This window comes from Diaphorina citri, unplaced genomic scaffold, assembly GCF_000475195.1.
Source record: "Diaphorina citri unplaced genomic scaffold, Diaci psyllid genome assembly version 1.1 scaffold993, whole genome shotgun sequence".
NCBI lineage: Eukaryota > Metazoa > Arthropoda > Insecta > Hemiptera > Psyllidae > Diaphorina > Diaphorina citri.
The window spans coordinates 19,583-45,915 of record NW_007378424.1 but is presented as its reverse complement, the minus strand read 5'-3'; the positions used below and the strand labels follow the sequence as shown (position 1 = coordinate 45,915).

The following is a 26,333-nucleotide window of genomic DNA, read 5'->3' as shown; positions in this document are numbered from 1 at the left end:
AGTAATAATATTTTAAGAAAAATGACCTAATACCTACCTTTTTTTTTACTCAAATTTTTGCCCAGGGGCTGTTTATTTAGTAAGATATTTATAATGTGACATAGGAACTATATATGAGACATCTATGTTACTCTATTTAATTCTAGTATCTGCTTAACTGTAAACTAAGATCTATTACATTTTGAATGGTGCTTATGAACTAAGTTGTTTATGAAAAACAAAACAATACAATTTTATATTAATAACAGTGCGTGACCTAGAGGTGATTTATATGATAAACATAGCTTAGTCTTCCAGCCCAAGCAGAGTAGTCATATCCAAACTTCCGCTAGTGTGGAGATTAGTTACAATCAGTCACAGTAGATATCAGTTAAGATGGCCAGGCTAAACTCAAAGCTTTGGGATACCTGGGTAGCCAGGACCAGGGAGAGAGAATCAGGACGACCGGATCAGTCTTTGTCCCCTGTAACTTCCTCAAGAGGTGAGTCCAGTGGATTTGGATTTGTTAATCGGAGATTTTGTGGACGTGTTTATCGCTCCCTGGTCCTGAGGACCTCCAAGGCGTCCCAGACCGCAGATGATCTCCCGTCTCGAGACCCCAGTCCCCCGAGGTCATACCCGCCCCCCGACAATCTGGACTATTCGGAGAATGTTCATCTCAGTCGATTTCGGGATGACAGGACTCTCCGGCGTGTAAGGATGTATCTAGCTTTCTTCCAAAGTAGAAAGCAGATCATCCTACCTAATACCTACCTACATAGTCAATTTGAAACCAACCATAATTGAGGGGCAATTCGGAAAAAGGGCGAAAATCGATTTTTTAAGTTTTGAGAAAAACGTGTTTAAAGTTTGAAAATCTTTTTACTTAAATTTGGTGCATTTTAGAACTAAACTGTAAATTACAAAAAGATGGGCCGTACGCTTTTCTACATGATACGTAAAATAATTACAAATTTCCTTTCTTTGAAACACGATTTATTTGTAATTAAAGATGACACTAGTTTCGCCCTTTTTCCGAATTGTCACTTTTTTGAACGAAAGAAAATGAAACACGATTTATTTGTAATTAAAGATGACACTAGTTTCGCCCTTTTTCCGAATTGTCACTTTTTTGAACGAAAGAAAAAAAAAAACTTGGAAAATTTACTCGGTTTAAAAGGACGAAAAGCTTTATTTTTGATTAAAAAAACAAACAAACGAAAAACAGTCGATCTTAGGGATCTAGTGACAAAGGTTTCATGATGCTACCTACTCATCAAGCTCTTCTTCTGAGGAAGAGTCTGTAGCTACTTCTTCAGGAACCTCACGAGGTGTTTTAAAGTTTAAACTTTTCAAAAAACATTTCAAACCATACTTCTCTAGGAGAGTCAATCTGTCAAGTAGCAACATATTAGTATAGGTAAAAGAACAACGTCTTCACTTGACTAGTAACTTTGGAAACTGTAAGTAATTTTATTTTACAAGAGATAAACAATCATAAAATTAAAAAACCCACAGGAGCCGACATGTTTCGTCATCTCCTGATGACATTTTCAAGGCGACTGAAGAAAAGAAAAACTAAGCATGTATGAAACCTATCACATTAGAAATGCCATAAAGGAAGGTAAATCTGTTTTCAATAGCCAAATTGAGAGTAATAATAATTTTGAATTGATTTTGCCTCAAACGCCGCGTGTGAACGAACCCTAATAACTTGTTGTCAACCTCATCAACCACACTGTTCAAGGTACTTTGGGTTTTGTCGCTTACCAAACTTTTACAACCCTGTCATATCCATTTCTTGCAGAGCAGTGGAACTGATACATGCAGCGAAACTGTGCATTCATGCAGAAGTGAACTGATCATTGAAACCTGACATTTAAATAAATGTTCTCTCATATTTGGTTAGTATTTTAATTTTTGGGTGTCCTCGGCTGTAGGCACAAAGCATACTACCTGTCAAAAGTTCCGCCCCTGACACTTCTTATGACTCTAAGACTTCTTTCTTTTTGTTTAAAACTTTTTTCCTCCAATCTTCTTGTAACGCGTACGCACCTTTCCGTTCAAATGTGGGTTTCATGAAGCTTGTACAAATACTCAACATCCTTGATCTTCAAGGATTGATACCCACATTTTGCGCAGGAGGTTGCACGTTCCACTACACTATCTACTTCCCTAATCCCTGAAGTGTCCCCATACCGTAACCATACTTCTTTTATTTTCATTTTTTTTTTCCATAACATAATTTTTAAATGGGCCAAAAGTGGGGTTCTTTCCTATTGGGTCAAACAGGTTTCTTGAGGGGTGAAGAGGGTGTTAAACGGCATCTTTGACTGCTTAATGATTGGTAGGGTCCCAGGCAAAAACTGTGACTGAGAACGGTTTTTTCACGGACAGGTGACCAGGTTTTGGTTCAAAGATAGGGTTTTGACGTTTGTACGCGGAACTGGCAGATTTTCAGACTGTTTCTTTGGAAAAACGCCCGAAAATCGATTTCACCCAACTGGGGTTGAAAAACGAAGGGACCGCGGGAACAGGGATAACAAGTGTAAAAAATGGGTCCACGCCATACTTCTTTTGGGCTGAACCCACATTACCCCAAATTGGGGTTTTCATTTGGAAGCAATGTTTTCCTTATTTTTTGCCCCGGGCCCCGCAGGCATCCGGGGACAAAAAACACCCAATGTTTCTTGAACCAATCCCCTTTGTTAGGTATTTCCAGTCATTTTTTTTTATCAAACCAAATCTAACAATTTGGGAAAATTCAACTGCTTTGCTTCTTTGGGAGGGCTTCGGGGCATTCTATGGAAAAACTGTCCATTGAAGGAGGAAATTCAAAATTTCGTTGTGGGAATATGAACATTGGGATAAATGATTCACAAAAGCCCTTCGGTAAATTGGGGAAGGTTTACAATTTCAAAACTTGGCAGCGGGCAAAATTTTGCGGCAAGGGCAATCGAACCCCGGATTCAGGGAGAGGATTCTTTGGGAAGTCTTGGCACTCTTCAATGAAGCGCTTTTTTTTTTTCTTGGTCCATGTAAGGTGGCGAACTTTCTTGGAATGAACTAGATAGTCGGTCTTGCAAGGATCATCTGGATTTTGTGCCAGAACTATTTCTGATGAGACACAATAATCACACACATCCGTCTTTGGTTTCTTGAATCTGTAGACACCTTTCTGACGGAAGATCTTGACATAGGTACTATAAGCAATCTTTGCTTCCTTCTTTCTCAGTTTGAAGTAATAATCTAAGAATAGAGTGTACGACTTTCTCACATCAAGATCAGGGTTGTCAAAGTAGCGCTTCGTACTGTTGGTGTAGTGACTGGGTCTTGAGAGAATTGATGCCAAATGATTGTCTTTGTCCTGGAGAAAGACACTGTTGAACTTATGAGGACGGTTTTCATGTTTTCCTCTTAAGTCACTGAAAGAAGAGTCCGACAGTATTTTTTCATACACAACTCTCATCTTCTTATCAGTAATCTTCAGAAGCTTCAAGGATCTTCAACCTGCAAAATCCCAACGCGTAATGAAGGAAAGCAGGAGAGGGGAGGTATGGAATGTTTATTTTATTAAGGGGAAGTGGCGGAGTACTGGAACATGTAAATTAAGTGTTTGAACAGATTTTTTAACAAATCCCAGGGGAAAATGTCACAAGGTGGCTGACTTCTGGTAGTGGATGAACTTAGGAGCACTTACCCTACCTAAATAAATATTAAAAATTTAAAGAGAGAGAGAGAGAGACTCGATTTTTTTTTTTTTCTTGAACACGGCGACTCACATCAGAAATCGTTTTCTTCTTGCTGGGTCCCCCTCAGTACTGTATATCTCAGCCATGGACTCGGCATTCTCGTGCTTGACATGATGCTTAAGTATCTGCCATTTTTGTTTGAGGCTTTGAACCGTCCGACCCTGGTGGCCGTTTGATTCAAAGCATCTGGAAAAGCAGGAGAATTTATCCAAGAAATTGATTAGTTTAGGAAGTAGGTACCAAGGATTCTGCCTATCAAGATGAAATTATTCTAACCAAGCTCTAATACAATACCTTGGAAAAGCTTGGTTATGTTTGTTCCAAAATGGAGGTTCATTGAGAGTCTTGTGGCAGAGCAGAAAAAAATTGGCTTGAAATTTGCAAATCGTCTATCTGGGAGGCACATCAATTTTCAAAATAAGAAAATGAATGTGAGCTTAGCAGCCAAACAAACATAACCAAGTTCCACCCCCTGCTTGAAGTTTTTTAATACAGCTTACAATAAGCTGGCTTTGGATTTCTGCAGTGACCTTATTGGTCAAAAAATATCCAACTGGACATTTGAATTTGGTTTTTAGTTCAACACAAGAACACTAGAGCTTCTGATACATGTGTAGTGGATTCATCAGAAAGACCACCCATGTCAACATTTCCAACAAAACGTTTGTTTACATTGTCCCATATTACTTGCTTTCTAATTGACATTGCATCAAATACGAGGGAGAACTCAGAAGGGAAATTTGGGGCATCTCTAATATTGACTTTGATGTACTCAAACACTTCTTCAAGAAATCCAGGTTCACAATGAGACTTGGAAATCCACCACCTTAATGTAGATGGATGTGGTAGAAATGTAAACATTTTCCGAACAAAATTCATACGTATTACGATTATAATCGTAATCATAATCACATCTTCAGAGTATGTAATTATAATCATAATTATGATTTTTTTTTTTTTTTGCCCATCACTATTTTTTGACCCCAGACCCCATCTTCATCTGCCTGACTGGAATCTTCTTCCTCATTCCTAGGAGAGGACTGCATTTGCATTTCTGTCTTCTGTCTATTATCCATTGCTTGAGCCACCATCAATGGATTTTTGAAATGAAGTCTTTTAAACCTGGGGTCCAAGATGGTTGCCTTTGCAAACATTTTGATGTGTTCCAAGTGACCAAAGCGTCGGGTTGATGAAAACTCGGTTTTCAATGCATTGAGTACTATTTTTCCTTCTTGTGTTGTTGTTACAACCAAATTATCCAGCATTTTATTCACAATGTTCATCAGGGGGATCGTTCTGCTTGGGGCAGTACAGTACCTACTTGTCCCCACTGATGTCTTTTGTGGCTACTTCAAGAGGGCTGAGGATAGCACATATTTCTTTTAATACTTTCAGCTCTTGATTGGTGACCATAGGTGGGGCCCTTTCATTATTCAGCAAAATAGGACTGATGACATTTGCAAGTTGTAGGAATCTTTCTACCATATAAAATGTGGAGTTCCATCGTGTTGGAACACTTTGAATAAGTTTGAAGTTGGACGATTCCCTCAAACTGTCTGCAGCTTTTGTTGACTGTTTAAAGAAAGTGACAATGTCTTTTACTCGAGCAAGAATTGGAGCTACTATAATTATCTTCTTTAAGTACACGGAGAGAAAAATCTGTGCAAGTACATGCAGTATGCCGAGCAATGAGGCCTGTGCAAGTTGCCTGGCGAGCTATGCAAGTAAAAAGTGTGCAAGTTGAACTTGCAGAGCTATGCAGGTTGTGACGTCATCAAAACTGTGCAAGTAAGAGTGATGACGTCATTACTTTGTGCAAGTGTGCCACACATTTATACCTACACATACTATACACGGAGAGAAAACTCTGGGCAAGTACATGCAGTATGCCGAGCAATGAGGCCTGTGCAAGTTGCCTGGCGAGCTATGCAAGTAAAAAGTGTGCAAGTTGAACTTGCAGAGCTATGCAGGTTGTGACGTCATCAAAACTGTGCAAGTAAGAGTGATGACGTCATTACTTTGTGCAAGTGTGCCGCATACATAGGTATGCAAGTAGTTATGTAAATTGTCCCTAACTTACAGGGCTGATCTTGCATAATTGTGAAACCTACATCCTGGATTTTGCAACCACGTCGCACATTTAGGTGCATAATTCTACAACCTACATACCTAATTGTGCATATTTTGCTTGCACTTTTGTTCACCCCTATCGCATTACTGTGCAATCCACTTGCACGTTTACCTAGCCCTATTATGCATCCCTATTGCATTACTGTGCAACCCACTTGCACGTTTAACTAGCACTATTTTGCACCCCTATTGCATAATCTATGCATCTTGCTAGCATAAAATTTGTGCACGCAAAATGCATAAATTATTCAAGTTAATTTGTATAGTTGTGGTTTTTGCTTGCACCTAAGTAGGTATGCAAGCAATAAGCATAACTATACAAATTAACTTTGTTTACTTATTAATACTAGATAGGGTAAAGGCGCCAATACTCAGCCAGTTAGCGGAAATTTCAATTTGAGATCTATTTAAAATACACTTGGCTAATTGTTTCATGGACTGTCTAATGTTAAAATAATCAGATTTTTCCTAAATTTACGAAAACTGTTTTTGTTTCTTAGTTGGCACCCCTTCTCTTGCAGATTTTTTTCATCAAACAAAAAATGGTCAAAATCGCCATTACTCGTCCATGACATTCTTATATTCGGCCCCTTCAGTAACCAGTACTCAGCCGCTAGTATTACTTACTAGGTTACCGCAACCAAATTAAGAGGTTAAAAGAGAGAGAGAAAAAAAAACTTGGAAACATCCAGATTATTAAAATGTAAAGTTACATGAAAATGAAAGTACCTATATACCCAGGTACCTAACATCGGTATGGGTATAGGTAGGTATATTACGAGAATGTAGGATCATCTATTTCACTGCCATCTTCTTCCATCATATTGGGTGATTTTTTTTTTCGTCTTCTTCACTTTTCTCTTCTTTTTATGTTCCATCTCCATTTCTTTTTCTTGCTTCCTTTTAAGTCTTTCCTTCTTTCTTTCTTCCACTTCTTCTTGTTTCACTTTCTTTGCCATTTCCTTTGCTTCCATGAACATTCTATAGCTTCTCCCTGATATAGCTTTAGGAGGATTCTGTTTGGACTTAACAGCTGTTTTTCTTTTGAAGTCTATTGGATTGGGCGTGAATAAATGTTTTCGTACTGCTTTCAATGGACTGTTTACTACTCGGCTAGTTGTTGGGGTTTGGTTTTTCTTTGATACCGTTGTTGTATTGGTGATTGTTGTATTGTAGCTTAGAGGTTTGAGGATTGTTCCAGCGTTTTCCCTGGTATTTGGTGGGTCAGATAGTGCTGCGATGGTTGTTTCAGTAATAGGTTGTTTGTTTGTGTTAGTGCTTGTGTTTTCTGTGGTGTTTGGTTCGTTGTTTGTTTCAGTAGGTTGTTTGTTTGTGGTTGTTGTATTGGTGATTGTTGTATTGTAGCTTAGAGGTTTGAGGATTGTTCCAGCGTTTTCCCTGGTATTTGGTGGGTCAGATAGTGTTGCGATGGTTGTTTCAGTAATAGGTTGTTTGTTTGTGTTTTCTGTGGTATTTGGTTCGTTGTTTGTTTCAGTAGGTTGTTTGTTTGTATTAGTACAATCACTTTGCCAAAGGCTAAGGCAGTAACCGATGTCACATTTGAGTTTAAACTATCAGCTTGAGATTCAAACAGTGAAAGGTTTAGTGAAAGTCCTTTTTTAACCTCAGGTACCTTACTAGACATCAATTTTTCCCTCCCATACGTTATCAATGTCTCTGCATGGATAACTATTGATGTGAAAAAAAAATAATTCTTTCCCCGGATACAATTGGTCAAAATCTAACAAGAGCAACTCATACCCTAGTGGTAACTTCAATACAGGAAAAAGATTTAAATATTGATTAAGGTCAACCTGAGATGTTGCAGACTGGAGTGTGCTTGTCCTCAACTCAGAAGTATCCGCCCACTTCTTCACAACAACTTCCCATGGAGTTGTTCCTGATCGCAGCCAATGGATGTCCTCGGATGAGCCAAAGCCTGAAACAATAACAAAAATTACAGGACAATAATAATAATAATAGTAATGGTGATGGTGATGGTACATGAGTATTTGAACATTCCGCTGGTTGAATATGAAATCAAAAAGTTTAGCTCTAAGTATCAAGACAGGCTTCAAGGCCATGTCAATCACCTGGCTATCAATTTACCTACTTGATAATAGTGAAACAGTTAGAAGGCTGAAACGTCAGCATATCTTGGACTTGAGTTAGGTCATAGTACTCATACTCATAGTGCGACCATGAAAAACTTTTTGCTTAGGTTGTTAGCTATATCTCTGGTAGAAACCAAGTTTTACCAGGTCGCTTGGTAACGGCATTGAACTTGTTTTCAATATTAGCTTTTCTTACCACTTCAGCAACTGAATCAACTAACTGGTCTTTGGTGATGGGAAATCCCATTTTAGAATTGTTTAAAACCCACTCTTCTAGTTTTCCTTCGATTTCTTCTCCTAAGGCTGAGTCAAATCCTGGTGAGATGCAATTTCTGGTGAAATTCCTTTGACCTTGTTTCGAAGGGTTGATCTGGGGACACCATACTTTGTTGCTGCTGTGCGTAACAGAGTTCCTGTGTTGCATGCTCTGATAGCCAAAGCCATTTTTGATGGTGAACATTGCTTGGTCTTCTTCTTGGACTTTTGCACACCACGGTCCATGGTATTGCCTGAACTGCTGGGGCCAGGCTTCCCCATACTTGTTCCTGGAGAGAGAGAGAGAGAGAGAGAGGATAAATCTCTGTATTACCAGACAGACGGCGCTCTGACCACTGAGCTACCGAGGCAACATAGTTTTAGGTGCAATGTCAATTTAATAATATGTGGTCCATAAGTAAAGAAAAACATATAACATGGGTCTTCACTTGTGGACCACCCCTTTACCCATGTCCTTTTTTGTGGTGGCACTTTTTCTTTACATTTAGCAGATAGAATAACACCTCTAGTTTGATAAAAAACAATATCTATTTTAATTAGAAATAATTAGAAAATCAATAAAAAAACTTTTTTTAAAAAAAAAAAAATTTTTTTTTAAAAAAAAAAAAAAAAAAAAAAAAAAAAAAAAAAAAAAAAAAAAAAAAAAAAAAATACAAAAATAAATCCTTAAGAAAATTATTTAAAAATACGTACCTTTTACGAAAAAAAAAAAAAAATCTCGATAAATACTTCGTTTATGTCTGTGTACATGTGTGTAGGTAACTACGTACATGAAAACTTTTTGTGTGCTATCGACACTGTGTTTTTTGTAAGGCGAAGGAAACTATCTATTTGATAAACTTACCAGTAGAGAGTTCTACGATTTCGGTCAGGGCTTGGGACACATTGCTAGTTTGTTCTGCCTTCTCATGGAGCATTTGGAGTAATTTCGATTTTACTAACCTAAAGTTCTCGTTGAAGTTAGGGGTTGTGTCAGAGTAAATGAGATCAAAGTCTGATTCCAACTGAAAGAAACCAATCAGAGAGAGGGTTTAATATAAATGTACTAGCTGTTACTCGGCGCACATTGTTGCTTTTAGTTATTTTAATAAATAGGCAAACAAAGAATTTATAGAAATTAAGGTATACACGTAGCAAACTTTTTGCAAACTTTGTTAGTGCTGAACTTAGAGTAAATAATAAATAGTATACCTACATAGTTGAATGTGCACTGTGCAGGTTGATAACATCAGAAGTTTACAAGGCCATACAGGTTAAATCCTAACATTATAATAATGATGCTCACAAGAAAAGGGTTGGAAGTTGGAAATTTCAACATTTTTCTATGTAACTCTTCCAGCCCTAAATGGTTCTATCCCCTATCATGAAGGCACCTAAAGATTCACAGGCACACACACAATACACACATGTATAGATTTCAAGGAGAAATAGGTTTTTGCACTTTTTTCTTGTAATTTTAGATATTGGTAAGTATACTGTGCCCATCAGAGCAGAGCAGCTTAGCTAAAGGCTGTCAGTGGCTTAATGAATACCTAATAATTAATATGACATGTCTTGGGAAAAGTCAAATTGCAAGGGAAGGCAGATCCATTGGAGACTGGAATCCTGATACAGTTCTACCTAGGGTGTAAGTATTTTCCATGTTTTATATTATTTTCGCATTATGTACATAATAATAATAATTTCTTATTACAATCGAAAACATGACTTACCTTGAAAACATGGGATTAGAGGTGTGAGGTTGTTCACCGTTAAAAATTCTTCTACTAGTACATCCATGATGACAGGCACTACAGGCAGTTAATAAGTGTTCATCCACCAATTTTGTTTACATTGTCCCATATTACTTGCTTTCTAATTGACATTGCATCAAATACGAGGGAGAACTCAGAAGGGAAATTTGGGGCATCTCTAATATTGACTTTGATGTACTCAAACACTTCTTCAAGAAATCCAGGTTCACAATGAGACTTGGAAATCCACCACCTTAATGTAGATGGATGTGGTAGAAATGTAAACATTTTCCGAACAAAATTCATGAGCGTAGGTTGAGGCAGTAAAAAGTAAAAGTAAAACACAAACAGTTTGTGTTTTCACAAACACATTCACAAACACAATCAACAGTTGGTCTTTTTTCTTTATTCTGAGCGTAGGTTGAGGCAGTAAAAAGTAAAAGTAAAACACAAACAGTTTGTGTTTTCACAAACACATTCACAAACACAATCAACAGTTGTTCTTTATTCTTACTCAATCTGCCTCTCTGGAATCTTCTTCCTCATTCCTAGGAGAGGACTGCATTTGCATTTCTGTCTTCTGTCTATTATCCATTGCTTGAGCCACCATCAATGGATTTTTGAAATGAAGTCTTTTAAACCTGGGGTCCAAGATGGTTGCCTTTGCAAACATTTTGATGTGTTCCAAGTGACCAAAGCGTCGGGTTGATGAAAACTCGGTTTTCAATGCATTGAGTACTATTTTTCCTTCTTGTGTTGTTGTTACAACCAAATTATCCAGCATTTTATTCACAATGTTCATCAGGGGGATCGTTCTGCTTGGGGCAGTACAGTACCTACTTGTCCCCACTGATGTCTTTTGTGGCTACTTCAAGAGGGCTGAGGATAGCACATATTTCTTTTAATACTTTCAGCTCTTGATTGGTGACCATAGGTGGGGCCCTTTCATTATTCAGCAAAATAGGACTGATGACATTTGCAAGTTGTAGGAATCTTTCTACCATATAAAATGTGGAGTTCCATCGTGTTGGAACACTTTGAATAAGTTTGAAGTTGGACGATTCCCTCAAACTGTCTGCAGCTTTTGTTGACTGTTTAAAGAAAGTGACAATGTCTTTTACTCGAGCAAGAATTGGAGCTACTATAATTATCTTCTTTAAGTACACGGAGAGAAAAATCTGTGCAAGTACATGCAGTATGCCGAGCAATGAGGCCTGTGCAAGTTGCCTGGCGAGCTATGCAAGTAAAAAGTGTGCAAGTTGAACTTGCAGAGCTATGCAGGTTGTGACGTCATCAAAACTGTGCAAGTAAGAGTGATGACGTCATTACTTTGTGCAAGTGAGCCGCATACAGTGTGAGGTTGTTCACCGTTAAAAATTCTTCTACTAGTACATCCATGATGACAGGCACTACAGGCAGTTAATAAGTGTTCATCCACCAATTCCACCATCCACGTGAGCCGTGAGCGTAGGTTGAGGCAGTAAAAAGTAAAAGTAAAACACAAACAGTTTGTGTTTTCACAAACACATTCACAAACACAATCAACAGTTGTTCTTTATTCTTACTCATACTCTGAGCTTCTAAAATCTTCTAACGGCTGATGGTTGAAAAATAAAAATGACAGCTAGGACAGGAAAGGAAAACACACATCAGCGCAGCGTTGCCAAATTTGTCACACTCACAATGTTAATGTTGTTTCAGTAACAGTGCGCGGCGATTTGAGCGCTATTTCGCGACAATTTGGTAGAGCAACAAGGTTAACATTGTGTGATTTAATTTACAACTCAAACATTGGAAAGATCGCAAGGCATGAGTTGTATACCTAACAATGTTGTGTAATAGACATTGCGGGACCCATAGACAAGAAGTTGTCACGCCCCCAACTCTGATACATTGGGTCTAAAACAATATAAACATTTTAAGAGCCGCTACTCAGAAAAAAGTAGTTAGGTGTGCAATATTTTATTTCGCAATTTTGGATATGTCGGACACACAATGTCGACGTTTACTTTTTACCAACATTCTGTAGTGATACAAACAACTTCGAAGTCACAATGCCAAAATTGCAAAAATTTTGGAATTTTTTTTTTTTCAGTGTAGTGTTTGGAGGTAACGCATTTAAGATGATACCATTGTCATGACAAAATTTGCTCAACTCCATTGTTAGATGACTTTTGTGGCCATCAACAAATAGTAGCACTGGCTTTTTAACTTGATTATCTTCTAACCAACTATTTACCGTGTTTGCAACGTATAGGTAACGCATTTAAGATGATACCATTGTCATGACAAAATTTGCTCAACTCCATTGTTAGATGACTTTTGTGGCCATCAACAAATAGTTGCACTGGCTTTTTAACTTGATTATCTTCTAACCAACTATTTACCGTGTTTGCAACGTACTCATACGTCAGCACGCATCCAAACAGATTTTGACAATCCTAGGGTCCAATCAGGGTTTATTTGGGCGAGAAGAGACTTTGGTGGCTTCACATAGGGATACACAATCATGGGGGTTAATGTTTCTCCAAAAGCAGTGTAAACCAACAACATGGTTTCTTTCTCGTTTCCTTGGGAAACTTTGTAAATATTTCTCCATGTCTTGGGGCCCAAGAACCTTCCCACTCTTGGGGCAAAGGCTAAAACTTGTTTCGTCCCCGTTAAGTATTCGTTTTGGGTTATCCAAGATATCGAGAACATTCTCCACTCTTGGGGCAAAGGCTAAAACTTGTTTCGTCCCCGTTAAGTATTCGTTTTGGGTTATCCAAGATATCGAGAACATTCTCCTCTTCCAGATATCTCTTCAGATATCTCTTTTTATTATGAGTTTTATTTACAATCAGTCAGTGAACTATAAGTAAATGATATGACAAGGTAGATAACATGTATATGGTTGTTGTACAATTACAACAATCCCATAATAATAAACAACTTGGGTAACACAATATTGAAATAATAAACAATCTTATGCTATCCTATTACTATCAGAGATATAGCTAACCTAGGCAAAAAGTTTTTCATGGTCGCACTATGAGTATGAGTACTATGACCTAACTCAAGTCCAAGATATGCTGACGTTTCAGCCTTCTAACTGTTTCACTATTATCAAGTAAATTGATAGCCAGGTGATTGACATGGCCTTGAAGCCTGCCTTGATACTTAGAGCTAAACTTTTTGATTTCATCTACAACCAGCGGAATGTTCAAATATTCATGTACTTCCGCGTTTCCTCTCCTCATCGTTTTTGAGCAGGTTTCTTTTAGAAAGTTCATTAAATCTTCTTCCGTTTTGATGTTATCTGTATTAAGCATTATCATTATCTCTTGGAGTAGCTCGACTTTGATTTCGGGTTCCAGGGCGGGTTTTCTGTTACTATATTATTTGAAACGGAGAAAGGGTTGATTTGGGAGGTATTTTCCGTTGTCTTCCTGGCCGCTGTCTGTCATTTCGTGAAGAACATCCAATTTAATGTTCTCCACGAAAACTTTGAAGGAGCTACATTCGGACATGTGGGTCTCACTTCCAGGATCTATTTCTAAAGTGTCCTTAGTGGTGTCATTGGTCATATTTTCTGTCAACGTAGTTGGATAGTTTTGCATTGAAATCTTCTCGAGCAAATACTGTTTGGCAATTTCGGATGCTGTCAAATTTCCGTCTTCCAAACAGGCTTCAGTCTCATATAACGCCACTGCAAATATTTGCTTTAGCAATGTGTTATATTCTTTTCCTGGATGACAAGGCAGAGGGATCGCACGTAGAATTCCCTAATTCTTTTAGTGACATTCTTGGCTGGTTTCTTAATCCTGACATGCTTCCCATCTATACAACCCTCACAGTAAGGAAATTTCCATCGCCTAGCAAATCGAGCTTCATTCTCTCTAAGAATGTCTGTTGTCACAGGTGGCATGTGAATTGGCATGAAAGTTGTCCATATAGCATCACACGTTTCTTTTACAATGCCACTGATGGTGTTGTGGGAAACTTTGAAGGAGAAGGCTAAACATCGATAGGGTTGCCCAGTTGCTAGAAATCTAGAAAAGGGACAAACAACTTCAAAGTAAATGTAGTTGTGATCGCTCGCATTCTCAGTATCTAGCACTTTCCATTCTCTAATCTTCTCACTGAGCCTTTCGGTTGTTAAGGTCAGGTCTATTATGGATTCACTGCCTCTGGCTTCAAATTTGGCACGTAGCCCTGATTTTGTATAATCAAGTTCTCCTTTGCGATCCATTCAGCCACGACTATTCCTCTCGGATCCGTTCTCGTTTCATTCCATAGTGGAGACTTTGCATTGAAATCTCCACCAATTACAGCCTCTCCTGTAAACGATCTTACTTTTGTCCCAATTTCTTCTAGAGTATTTTCTAGGACGGAGATTGGTTCATTTGGTGAAGAGTACATGCTAATTATTATTATATTATCTCCAGTAACCCAGGCAAAGTTTGTTCCATTACCTTCGGATTCCACGTATGTGTTTTTTGGAGTTTTCCACACTTTGGCTCTTTCGTGTCCGCCCCATTCTATACTTAGAGAATCATATACTGTATCTAAGTCATACACAATTTCATTCACTGGTTTACCATTTCTTCCAAATTGGTTCTGATGATTGGTCCTACATACATTAGCTTCTCTGTTAAAGGTGTTATAAACCTTCAAAGCCTCCGGGCCCAACAGATTGAGTAACCTTGCCACCTGAACTTTGACCGGCTTTTCATAAGCCCCAGTGGCGATGAAATATATGTCCACCTCTTGACGGAACTTTCTGAGGTTCTCACCCACCGCATCATTGATCTCCAGTGGAGATGGGTTGTTGTACAAACTCATTGCACTTCAAATACATTCACTGTTCTTTAAATGTACTGTCAACATGATATATGTATTTACAAAAACAGCTAACAAAGCTCAAAAATTCTTAAAAGTTTCAGTTCCAGCAACAAGTTCTTTTAAAATTTCACATTTTTGATTGTTTACATTTCAATTCACCGATGTGAAGTTATCGTCCAACTGATAATAACTACGGTAGTCAACGCGGACTAAGGAAGCCACTGATAACAAGGCCTTGGTTACTCTATTTGGTGAGGACAAAGCGGTTCCTATGCTATCTTCAGCTAGACTACAGCGGTGGAGTCTTATTCTGTCCAATTTTGACTATTCTATCAAGTACAAGAAAGGTACTCAGATTCCTGTTGCTGATGCCCTCTCAAGATTACCTTTGAGTAATGACAAGACGTTTGATGACACTGTGTACTACTTGGGTTTCAAAGAGTTGGGTTTGACTGCCAACACAATTATCAATAGTACCAGAAAAGATAAAGTCTTATCAAAGGTAATGGAGTATGTCAAGCATGGTTGGCCATCAGTAACAAATTTGTCATGTGATGAGAAAACTTTTCATACTATCAAAGATGAATTATCAATTGTAAAAAATGTAAATGTAAATGCAGTTTCTTTGTGTTATTATATCACAACTTTGGTGCTCACTGCAGCATTGTAGGATTTTCCCAATATCTCAATAATCCTAAAATCCAATGTTTACCTACCATGCTGGCACCGGTCGCTATGCGCATTTATATGCCATAGCTACTCATTTTCCTCACGAGGCTGAGTGGGCCCCGCAAAAACCAGTCACGGAACATTTGCATGATACAAATTTCTTGACCCCGCCGGGACTCGAACCCGGGTCTCCCGCGTGCAAGGCGAGCGCAGTGACCACTAAGCCACACATACTGTACAAGAAATTCTTTGAGCTCATACGCAATTGTGCCTAAATATGACAAAAATAGCAGGGCCTGTTGCCTGTCTGATATTGAATTTAAAGTGCATCGTCCATCATCCACATTGAACAGCTATGACAGGTGGAAATCTTCTATCTCTGTTTATACTTACTTCTCGGTGTCAGTACAATTTCTTTGAAGTGGTCTTTTAAATTATTCTTGTTAAAAATGTAGCGCTCCATGAGGAAATTAGGGGCTGGGCTCACATACTGTACAAGAAATTCTTTGAGCTCATACGCAATTGTGCCTAAATATGACAAAAATAGCAGGACCTGTTGCCTGTCTGATATTGAATTTAAAGTGCATCGTCCATCATCCACATTGAACAGCTATGACAGGTGGAAATCTTCTATCTCTGTTTATACTTACTTCTCGGTGTCAGTACAATTTCTTTGAAGTGGTCTTTTAAATTATTCTTGTTAAAAATGTAGCGCTCCATGAGGAAATTAGGGGCTGGGCTCACATACTGTACAAGAAATTCTTTGAGCTCATACGCAATTGTGCCTAAATATGACAAAAATAGCAGGACCTGTTGCCTGTCTGATATTGAATTTAAAGTGCATCGTCCATCATCCACATTGAACAGCTGTGACAGGTTGAAATCTTCTATCTCTGTTTATACTTACTTCTCGGTGTTTTCAGTATAACTTCTTTGAAATAGTCTTTTAAATTATTCTTGTTAAAAATGTTTTGGAGTCTGATGTAAAGGAGAAAAATGGAGCTCGAGGAGGGGGGGGCAGGCCCCATCAGCCCCCCCCAATTTTTCTTGAAATTGCAATCATTGCCTTTTTTCCCCGAAATTGCAGTCATTGCTCAATTTTTCTTGAAATTGCAGTCATTGCCTATTTTTCTCTGTTTTAAAAAATTGACAAAAAAACATACTAACTATCCCTTTTGATTTCCTAAGATAGTAATAATGACAGTTCATTGTTTACTAGAGCACTAGCTAGTTAGAATTATAATTATACAGACTTGTACTCTAAATGAGTACGGTAAAAAGAAAAAAAATAAAGAAAATAGAAAGTATAAAAATTGGTGAAAATCTAATTGAGTGTAAAAAAGGGGATGAGTTCACTTTTTATATAAGAAGTCCTTGAGAATGGATATTTATTTGATTTGTTTTAGTCCTCTAGTTTCCGAGTTTCTGTACTGAACAGTTTTTTGTCTCTCGTATAAAATTACATTTTTGCACTAATTGCTAATTGCCTTTTTATAATCAGCGATTCACATGCTTTTCCATGCATTGGCATGCACTTCAAGCAAACAAAATTCCAGAAGTTTCTTACCTGATATACTTGAAGTCAAGATTAATCCATCCTCCGTTCCTTCTGATTCCTGAAAATAGCTCAAGAAAAAAAAATGATACAACCAAAATAACACTGGTGTAACACCAAAATAACACTATTCTAAAACCTACATAGGGAATAACAAAAAAACCTTACTTAACAATGGGAAATGTTTCTGTACCTGCCTCCTTAGATCCTGTGGTATACATATATGTCCAACCAATAAAAATTAAGTTAAATGAATGTAAAAGACATTTTCACCAGCATCACCAAAAGTGTTTTCTCCAATTCTAATCCTAATTTTAATAAGTCAAAGCGCGGATTATTGTAGGAATCTGTTTAATAACAAACATACGGTGGCAAAACTGTACCTGACGCTGATCCGGCAAACATTACAGATGTACTTAATTTGGATGTGTCCATTAACCTGTCCAGGTGTTTGCATCCTCTTCTCACAAGAACTTTCTTTCTCTGAGGGTCGTCGGTCATATTGGTCATGTCATAATTGACGATGTACTCGGGAGACACTCCTTGGATGCCCTGTTCTAAGTGATCAAAGTATGCATTGATGGTTGTTGAGTCTACAGCAGCTCTTGATCTTTTGATGTTTTGGCACAGTCTTTCACTGAGTACGTCCTTGTGTCTCTCAAGGAATCCAGTCAATTCCTGGCCAGTTGGCACGAAACCGGGGCTCCTTGATTCCAACACGGTCTAGATAACTTTTGACAATTAAGCGTACATCATACCCCACATTCACCATGGGAAGCCACATTCACCAGCTGTAATTATAGCTGCAGCCAAACGTTCTTCATCGTCACTTGATATCGCCGTTGGTCAGCCTGTTCTCTTGTTTCATCGTATCTTGTTCTCATCTTTTCAAGTCTAATATTTTTTTCTGCCTCCGTTTCCATTTCCCTTGCTCTGTTATTTCTTGTTCTCATTTTTTCATCTCTAATACTTTTCTCTTGCTCTGTTTCCATTTTCCTTACTTTTTCCTTATTCTTCCTGTCCTTCCCTAATCTTTCTTTCCTATTTTCTTCTGATTCATTATCTCTTTCAAGCCTCTTTCTTTCGGCTTCAGATCTCACAGGCGTCAGTATTCTTTTCTTTCCCCTTTTAACTTTCTTGGATCTACCACTATTCTTCTTCTGTGTTGCGTCTGTGTTAGTAGTATCAGTAGCAGGTACAGGAAGTACACTCATGCTAGGAGAGGGAATACTAAATGGAAGGATCGGTAATGGGGTGCTACCTACAGGTCTCAACAGTTCAAAGTGCCCTGCGTTTCTATCCCCGGAAAACACAGTGACGATCATTGGCCTCTCAGGATCACCAATTTCATAGAACAATTCAACAGAGGGACCTCTCTCCTCTAAAACATATATTCTCCTCTCAAACAATACTGCGGCAACTGAGAGCTCAACAAATGTCCCGTAGCTGTATGGGTTGAGCATATGTGCTCTATACTCTTCTGCACTCATGGATATATTATCACAGTCCGTTAAAATGGACCTATAATGCCCCCGGATGATAAAAGGCCAGTACTCCTCATACATAATTGGAAAGTATTCTATCCACATTTTTTTGGAGGAAGCATCCGCTACTTACATTACAGTATTACACCCTATCAGATTTTACATGTTTTGTCTGGCCAATATAGTTCGTGTCTACAGCATGTAGCGTGAACAGCTGGGTATAGGGAGGTACGGCTGGCGTGGCAGAGAAGGTCGCATCACACTGCGCGTGCCACGATTCTTCACACATAAGGCTTTCAAGTCTGGAGAACAAAAATAAATAGTAGTAATAATATTTAAGAAAAATGACCTAATACCTACCTACATAGTCAATTTGAAACCAACCATAATATTAAATAAAGGATACAAACGACTTTGGGTGTGAAAGATAGCTGCAAAAACTTCTTTCCGAATTTCAGGAGATGTAAAAAATAAATTTAATACTTGCAGTTAAATACTGAATAGTCATCCCGGCAAACCAGAACAAGCGCACCCTTCTCGAAGTCGTTTTTCACGAACGTCGGTATCAAATGTCCCCTCGCTGCTTTGAATAGTTGCCTGCAGAGGTAGCTCCCAATTGTATCTGCACAGCTTTGCAACATCTTTTCCTCCGGATAGCTGAGCGGTACTATGGCCATTTTGGTGCTGGTCAGAGCCTAGCTAAATGTGACTGCTCCACCGGCAGCTGGATCCTCAGGACCCTCACTGCCAGCGAAGCTGGACCCATCCTCAGACCCTTTCCTGTCAGTTTCGGCCTCACGATCTCCTCCACTCGCTGCACCTGATGATTCCGCCGACGCTTCCACTGGCGGAGTAGGCAACACTCCTTGTTCCGCAGGTGGCTGGACGGTCACATCGGTTTGAGCCACAGGGCTCAGGTCAATCAATGGTTGTTGATTCTCCATCTTATTCAAAAAATAAGTTATATTATATCTCTACCCGAAACAGACTCAGAGGTTATTAGTGGTTCTCAGAATGTACTATTAGTGGTTCTCAACATTTGACATTAAATAATCCTCAACACTAGTTGACCTGCAACAAAAGAAAGACAATGTATTTTACTAAAGAAGAAAGAAACAAAGTTGGTGAAAGCACTTACTTCAGTTAAAATTGTTTTAATTTGGGCAAAACTTGGTGGAGCTCTCCAGAAAGTAAATAAACAATTTAAACAAATGTTGAAAAGTAAAGTTGAAATACAAACACCCAGAGAATAGAAATACAGATGCATTTATATAAAATTAAGAAAACAGTGCTACAAAAGTAAGTAATGTTGGTTTCTTACCGGAACGTTTTGATTTCTCGTAGTTCAGATGAATGAAAATCAGCATTTTCCTTGAAAAATTCCATCAAAGAAACGCAGTAAGTAGAGGTGTATCTTTGGCTTTGTACTAGGGTAAATATTTCCAAACAGCGTTTTTTAGGGGTGTTTTGTGTCCGCAGTCGAATTTTAACAAAAAATAGAAATAAATAATTAAAATTGGTACATAAAAGGTAAACATATAAATTAATGAAGGGTGCGCTTCAAAAATCATCAAATTTTTCCACTTTTAAGGTGGTTTTTCAAATCTAGGTGCCAGAGGAAAGACAGTTATACCAGAGGAAGGACATAAACATGAAAATATCAGTATTATTTCCACAAAAATCGATTAATTTACATATCGATACATCGAAAGATCGAAACTGTTAAGTCCTGTTTGGACGGTACTGAAAATCCGCTACAGTTTTAAAATCAACCCCTAGGGTCCTCCTGTGTACCAAACCTAAATTTTTTTATTGAAGATTTACTTAAGCCTAGGATTATTATTACTTTTATTATTTTTTATCAATAGGATACGATTAAATAATCACCTATTGTTCTCAGGTACCATAAGCATTGTACACAAAATACGATTTCTTAAGGGCGAAGAAAGATTCTTTCAACTTCTTTCATACATCTTCGCCTTTTGTCCTTGTTGTAAAAATGTACATTTTCAAGATAACCTTTAAAAGATATCATGTTATTATTCCCTATCACCTATTGTTCTCAGGTACCATAAGCATTGTACACAAAATACGATTTCTTAAGGGCGAAGAAAGATTCTTTCAACTTCTTTCATACGTCTTCGCCTTTTGTCCTTGTTGTAAAAATGTATATTTTCAAGATAACCTTTACTTAAAAGATATCATGTTATTATTCCTTGTTTTGACTTCCCTAGACCGTAGAACTATCAACTGATCAGACCAATAATAATTGTACTTCAGTTTTCAACGTTTAATTAGAACTTAGAATACTTAGTCCGTATCCAGGTCCATAACTTTATGCTAGCTAGATCATAGTGATCATACCTTACCTTTTTTATCTTTAGCTAGACTACAGCGGTGGAGTCTTATTCTGTCCAATTTTGACTATTCTATCAAGTACAAGAAAGGTACTCAGATTCCTGTTACTGATGCCCTCTCAAGATTACCTTTGAGTAATGACAAGACGTTTGATGACACTGTGTACTACTTGGGTTTCAAAGAGTTGGGTTTGACTGCCAACACAATTATCAATAGTACCAGAAAAGATAAAGTCTTATCAAAGGTATTATTATTTGTAGTTAACAAAAGAATCATGGAATGATTTATTTTCAAATTTATTTTTTTCAAATTACAAAAATGAAAAGACACAAAATAAAAATTATACACTTCTTATTACTTTAATTGTCCCTATGACAGAGGAAGGACATTTCAAAGTTCAGTACCTACTTCTTCATTTTAAAAGCTTCATATAGCGTGTTTAGTACTTCATCATCACTTTCATATTCTTCTTCAAACCCACCAATTTCTGCTCCATGCTCTCCTTCACGCCCACCACTTTCTGCCCCATGCTCTTCTTCACTGTCATTCATCACGTCTTCAACATTACCATCGTCATCGCTGTCAGAATAAATAGTACTATAGTAGGCTCTTCTTTCAAAAGGCAAATATTTCAATGATCCAATATTATGACAGTGTGCCGATAGATGAACACCGAAATGACTCAATGTCCTGAAAACTAAATGCGTTTGCGATGAATTTACACTGGAGACTTGGTGTACTTGCATAGTCCCAGGAAATGCCTTCACCTTGGTCAAATCAAGTTCATTGGAGACAGTGTCAATATCTGTATCTTCTATGTAAAAAAAATTGACTCCTTTTACATTTTCTTGCAACACGTAGCTTTTCTTGTTACGATATCTCGCTTTTTCACGTTTTTGTTTCTCCGTTTCTTGTGGTGTTTCTTCATCCTCAGAACATGGAGATGTGATCTCTGCTTCTAGTCTTTCTCGCTCAACCTTTTTCTTCTGGTCTGTAAGCCTTCTTCTTTGTTCTCCATTCTTTAGCTCTCTGTTCTCGTGCACTCAATTTTTTAATTGGAACACATACCCCTTTCTTTTTTTGTTCATACTGGAAAGCTTCTTTGTCTTTCAATCTCTTACGCCCTTCCTCATCATTCTTCAGTTTTTCATATCTTCTTTTTTCAGCCTCCCTCTTTTTCCTCAAACGCTCTTCTCTAGATTGAGGAGGCATGGCTAAGTACTGAAACAGAAGAAGACAAAAATAAAGTATTATTATTCTGTAATGTAAACTGAAATTAAAAAAAAATCCTTTAAAAAAAGGTATTTAAATGATTGTGTAAATGCCGGTAGCAGGTACAGGAAGTACACTCATGCTAGGAGAGGGAATACTAAATGGAAGGATCGGTAATGGGGTGCTACCTACAGGTCTCAACAAAGTGCCCTGCGTTTCTATCCCCGGAAAACACAGTGACGATCATTGGCCTCTCAGGATCACCAATTTCATAGAACAATTCAACAGAGGGACCTCTCTCCTCTAAAACATATATTCTCCTCTCAAACAATACTGCGGCAACTGAGAGCTCAACAAATGTCCCGTAGCTGTATGGGTTGAGCATATGTGCTCTATACTCTTCTGCACTCATGGATATATTATCACAGTCCGTTAAAATGGACCTATAATGCCCCCGGATGATAAAAGGCCAGTACTCCTCATACATAATTGGAAAGTATTCTATCCACATTTTTTTGGAGGAAGCATCCGCTACTTACATTACAGTATTACACCCTATCAGATTTTACATGTTTTGTCTGGCCAATATAATAGTATTAAAGCAGAAGAAAATAAACAACATAGGAAAATGGATACCTTAAGGAAATAGGAAATCTTAAGGAAAAAGGGAACCTAAATCCTTTAGGAACGACTGTGCATTCGGCCCTTAAAGTCCTAATGGACCAATTGTCCTTTTTTTGGAGGAAGCATCTGCTACTTACATTACAGTATTACACCCTATCAGATTTTACATTTTTATTCTGGCCAATATAGTTCGTGTCTACAGCATGTAGCGTGAACAGCTGGGTATAGGGAGGTACGGCTGGCGTGGCAGAGAAGGTCGCATCACACTGCGCGTGCCACGATTCTTCACACATAAGGCTTTCAAGTCTGGAGAACAAAAATAAATAGTAGTAATAATATTTTAAGAAAAATGACCTAATACCTACCTTTTTTTTTACTCAAATTTTTGCCCAGGGGCTGTTTATTTAGTAAGATATTTATAATGTGACATAGGAACTATATATGAGACATCTATGTTACTCTATTTAATTCTAGTATCTGCTTAACTGTAAACTAAGATCTATTACATTTTGAATGGTGCTTATGAACTAAGTTGTTTATGAAAAACAAAACAATACAATTTTTATATTAATAACAGTGCGTGACCTAGAGGTGATTTATATGATAAACATAGCTTAGTCTTCCAGCCCAAGCAGAGTAGTCATATCCAAACTTCCGCTAGTGTGGAGATTAGTTACAATCAGTCACAGTAGATATCAGTTAAGATGGCCAGGCTAAGTAATAATATTTAAGAAAAATGACCTAATACCTACCTACATAGTCAATTTGAAACCAACCATAATATTAAATAAAGGATACAAACGACTTTGGGTGTGAAAGATAGCTGCAAAAACTTCTTTCCGAATTTCAGGAGATGTAAAAAATAAATTTAATACTTGCAGTTAAATACTGAATAGTCATCCCGGCAAACCAGAACAAGCGCACCCTTCTCGAAGTCGTTTTTCACGAACGTCGGTATCAAATGTCCCCTCGCTGCTTTGAATAGTTGCCTGCAGAGGTAGCTCCCAATTGTATCTGCACAGCTTTGCAACATCTTTTCCTCGGAACAGCTGGCTTTCTCCTATCCTGTCTTCCTTCTCTCTTTGATTTCGGGACGATAAGACTATAGAAGTTACAGTTCCCTCTGTCAAACCTCTTTTAAAAAAAATGTAGGTGGAAGAGAATTCCACAGGTATTAAAGGTGGCAGCAGCGCAGCAGCGTCTCTCTATTACTACTAAAATACAATAGGTATTATTGATTACAAATTAAATGCACTTAAGTAGGTATGAAAAAGAAACCCACTTTCACTTTGAACTTTTAAGCAAACGAGAAAAAACTTTAGCTTTAGCATGCTAATATGATTTATGATATGATAAATGATATATATGCTAAATTGCTAATTTAGGTATTTGTTGTTGATTTCGGAACGATAAGACAGTAACATAGATGTCTCATATATAGTTCCTATGTCACATTATAAATATCTTACTAAATAAACAGCCCCTGGGCAAAAAATTTCTGAGTAAAAAGTATGAACCTAGGTCACCGGTTTGCTGATTGTTACTTACGTGCTATATGCTGACTCAGTGTCCTTGAGTCGATGGTGTATAGCACTGCCTCTGGTTACCACTTCTATTTACGAAACAATTTATTTATTTTTAGCACTTTATACAACTTTTGTTCGACGTGGAGCTTATTTTAGGAAAAGTTTTTCTTATTGAAATTAACGTCCTTTTCTGGCGTATTTTTTGAACTTAAAAACATGGCTGTAGGCCATATTTAAGAAGTAGAAAAAATTGTTAGAAAATTTAGAAAAAACCACGTTCACTAAACACAACCTTCTCGCTTGGAAGCCAACTCACTACTATTTTTTTCATCTTCACTAAGACAAACGGGGTTTATGAACCGACTGAATATCTCAATTGGTTTATGAACCGACTGTATATCTCAATAATCCTAGCACCCAATGTATGTTTACCTACCACGCTGGCACCGGTCGCTATGTGCAGTTATATCACATATGTAGCTACTCATTTTCCTCACGAGGCTGAGTGGGCCGCGCAATAGCCAGTCACAAAATCAATCATTTGCATGACATCAATTTTTTTTTGACCCCGTGGGAATCGAACCCGGGTCTCTCACGCGCAAGGCGAGCGCAGTGACCACTACGCAATGGGATCTGATTTTTTTTAAAAACTTAGATTTTCAATAGCCAAATTGAGAGTAATAATAATTTTGAATTGATTTTGCCTCAAACGCCGCGTGTGAACGAACCCTAATAACTTGTTGTGTAAACTTGCCTTTCCACGCATGCGCAATGTTCTTCTAACCTCCTTTTTTCAAAATTTGTTTTTCTTTTCTTCAGAATCTTCAGTATTCTTCAGTCGCCTTGAAAATGTCATCATACGAAACATGTCGGCTCCTGTGGGTTTTTAATTTTATGATTGTTTATCTCTTGTAAAATAAAATTACTTACAGTTTCCAAAGTTACTAGTCAAGTGAAGACGTTCTTTTACCTATACTAACATTTCAAACCATTCCCTGTTTTTGGGTTTCATGAACTTGTACAAATACTCAACATCCTTGATCTTCAAAGGATTGATACCCACATTTGCGCAGGAGGTTGCACGTTCCACTACACTATCTACTTCCTTAATCCCTTAAGTGTCCCATACTCGAAAAGGAATGAAATTCTCAAAGTAGGAATGTGAGCACAATAACGTACCATTACTCTTATATTTCATCATAACATATTTTTAAATGGCAAAAGTGTTTCCTTTGGTCACAGGTTTCTTGAGGAAGAGGGGTGTTAACGCATCTTTGAATGTCTTAATGATAGTAGGGTCCAGCAAAACTGTGAACTGAGACGGATTCTCACGACAGGTGACCAGTTTTGTCAGATAGGTTTTGAAGTTTTGTACGACTGGCAGATTTTTCAGACTGTTCTTGAAAACGCCGAAATTTCGATCACACTGGTTGAACGAGTGACCGCGAACAGGATACAAGTGTAAAATGTCCACGCCATACTTCTTGCTGAACCACATACCAAATTGGGTCATGAGCATGTTCTTATTTTGCCCGCCGCAGGCATCCGACAAAAACACAATGTTCTTAACATCCTTGTAGTCTCCAGTCATTTTTTTTCATCAAACAATCATACACAAATGAAATCACTGATTCTGCTCCTTTGGAGGCTTCGCCTTCTATGAAACTGTACATGAAGGAGGAATCATCGTTGTGAATATGAACATTGAATAAATAGATCCACAAAAGCCTTCGGTAAAATTGGGAAGTCACATTCAACTTTGGCAGCGGCAAATTTTGCGAGCAATCGAACTCGATCACGAGAGTTTCTTTGGAAGTCTTGCACTCTTCAATGAGCTCATGTAATACGATTTGTGTTCAAAATGCCTTTTTAACTGAATTTGAATTGTAGATAAATCGTCAAAAGACCTAGGCAGAAAAAAAAAGAAATGTTCTGCTTTTTGGGGTTCACATTCTATTTGAGTAAGAAAAAGTCGAAATTTTGAAGCTAGCATACCAAAGCCACACTCTACACTCTTCCTGGCTCTTGACAAACGATAGTTGAATGTCATCATAGCATTATTGCTGGTTTTTCTTGGATACGGTCTCATAACATACG

The 26,333-nt window shown here is 37.8% G+C and overlaps 1 protein-coding gene and 1 long non-coding RNA gene across 2 annotated transcripts; one reads left to right on the top strand and one right to left on the bottom strand.

The window, feature by feature from the left end:
* Positions 1-1,505: 1,505 nt before the first annotated feature.
* Positions 1,506-26,065, bottom strand: LOC113469220. Its single transcript, XM_026826745.1, has 2 exons — positions 24,987-26,065; positions 1,506-1,704 (listed from the first exon to the last, which is right to left on the bottom strand). The coding sequence occupies exon 1, from the start codon at positions 25,825-25,827 to the stop codon at positions 25,447-25,449; it is 381 nt and encodes a 126-aa protein (XP_026682546.1). The 5' UTR covers positions 25,828-26,065; the 3' UTR covers positions 1,506-1,704; positions 24,987-25,446.
* Positions 8,897-12,683, top strand: LOC113469222. Its single transcript, XR_003392702.1, has 3 exons — positions 8,897-9,991; positions 11,344-12,093; positions 12,242-12,683. It is a non-coding gene; the product is annotated as an uncharacterized LOC113469222 (long non-coding RNA).
* Positions 26,066-26,333: the final 268 nt, after the last annotated feature.

Excerpts from the sequence above, each read along its gene's own strand:
- LOC113469220 (XM_026826745.1), bottom strand. The coding sequence starts at position 25,827 with ATGACTGGAGACTACAAGGATGTTAAGAACATTGTGTTTTTGTCGGAT.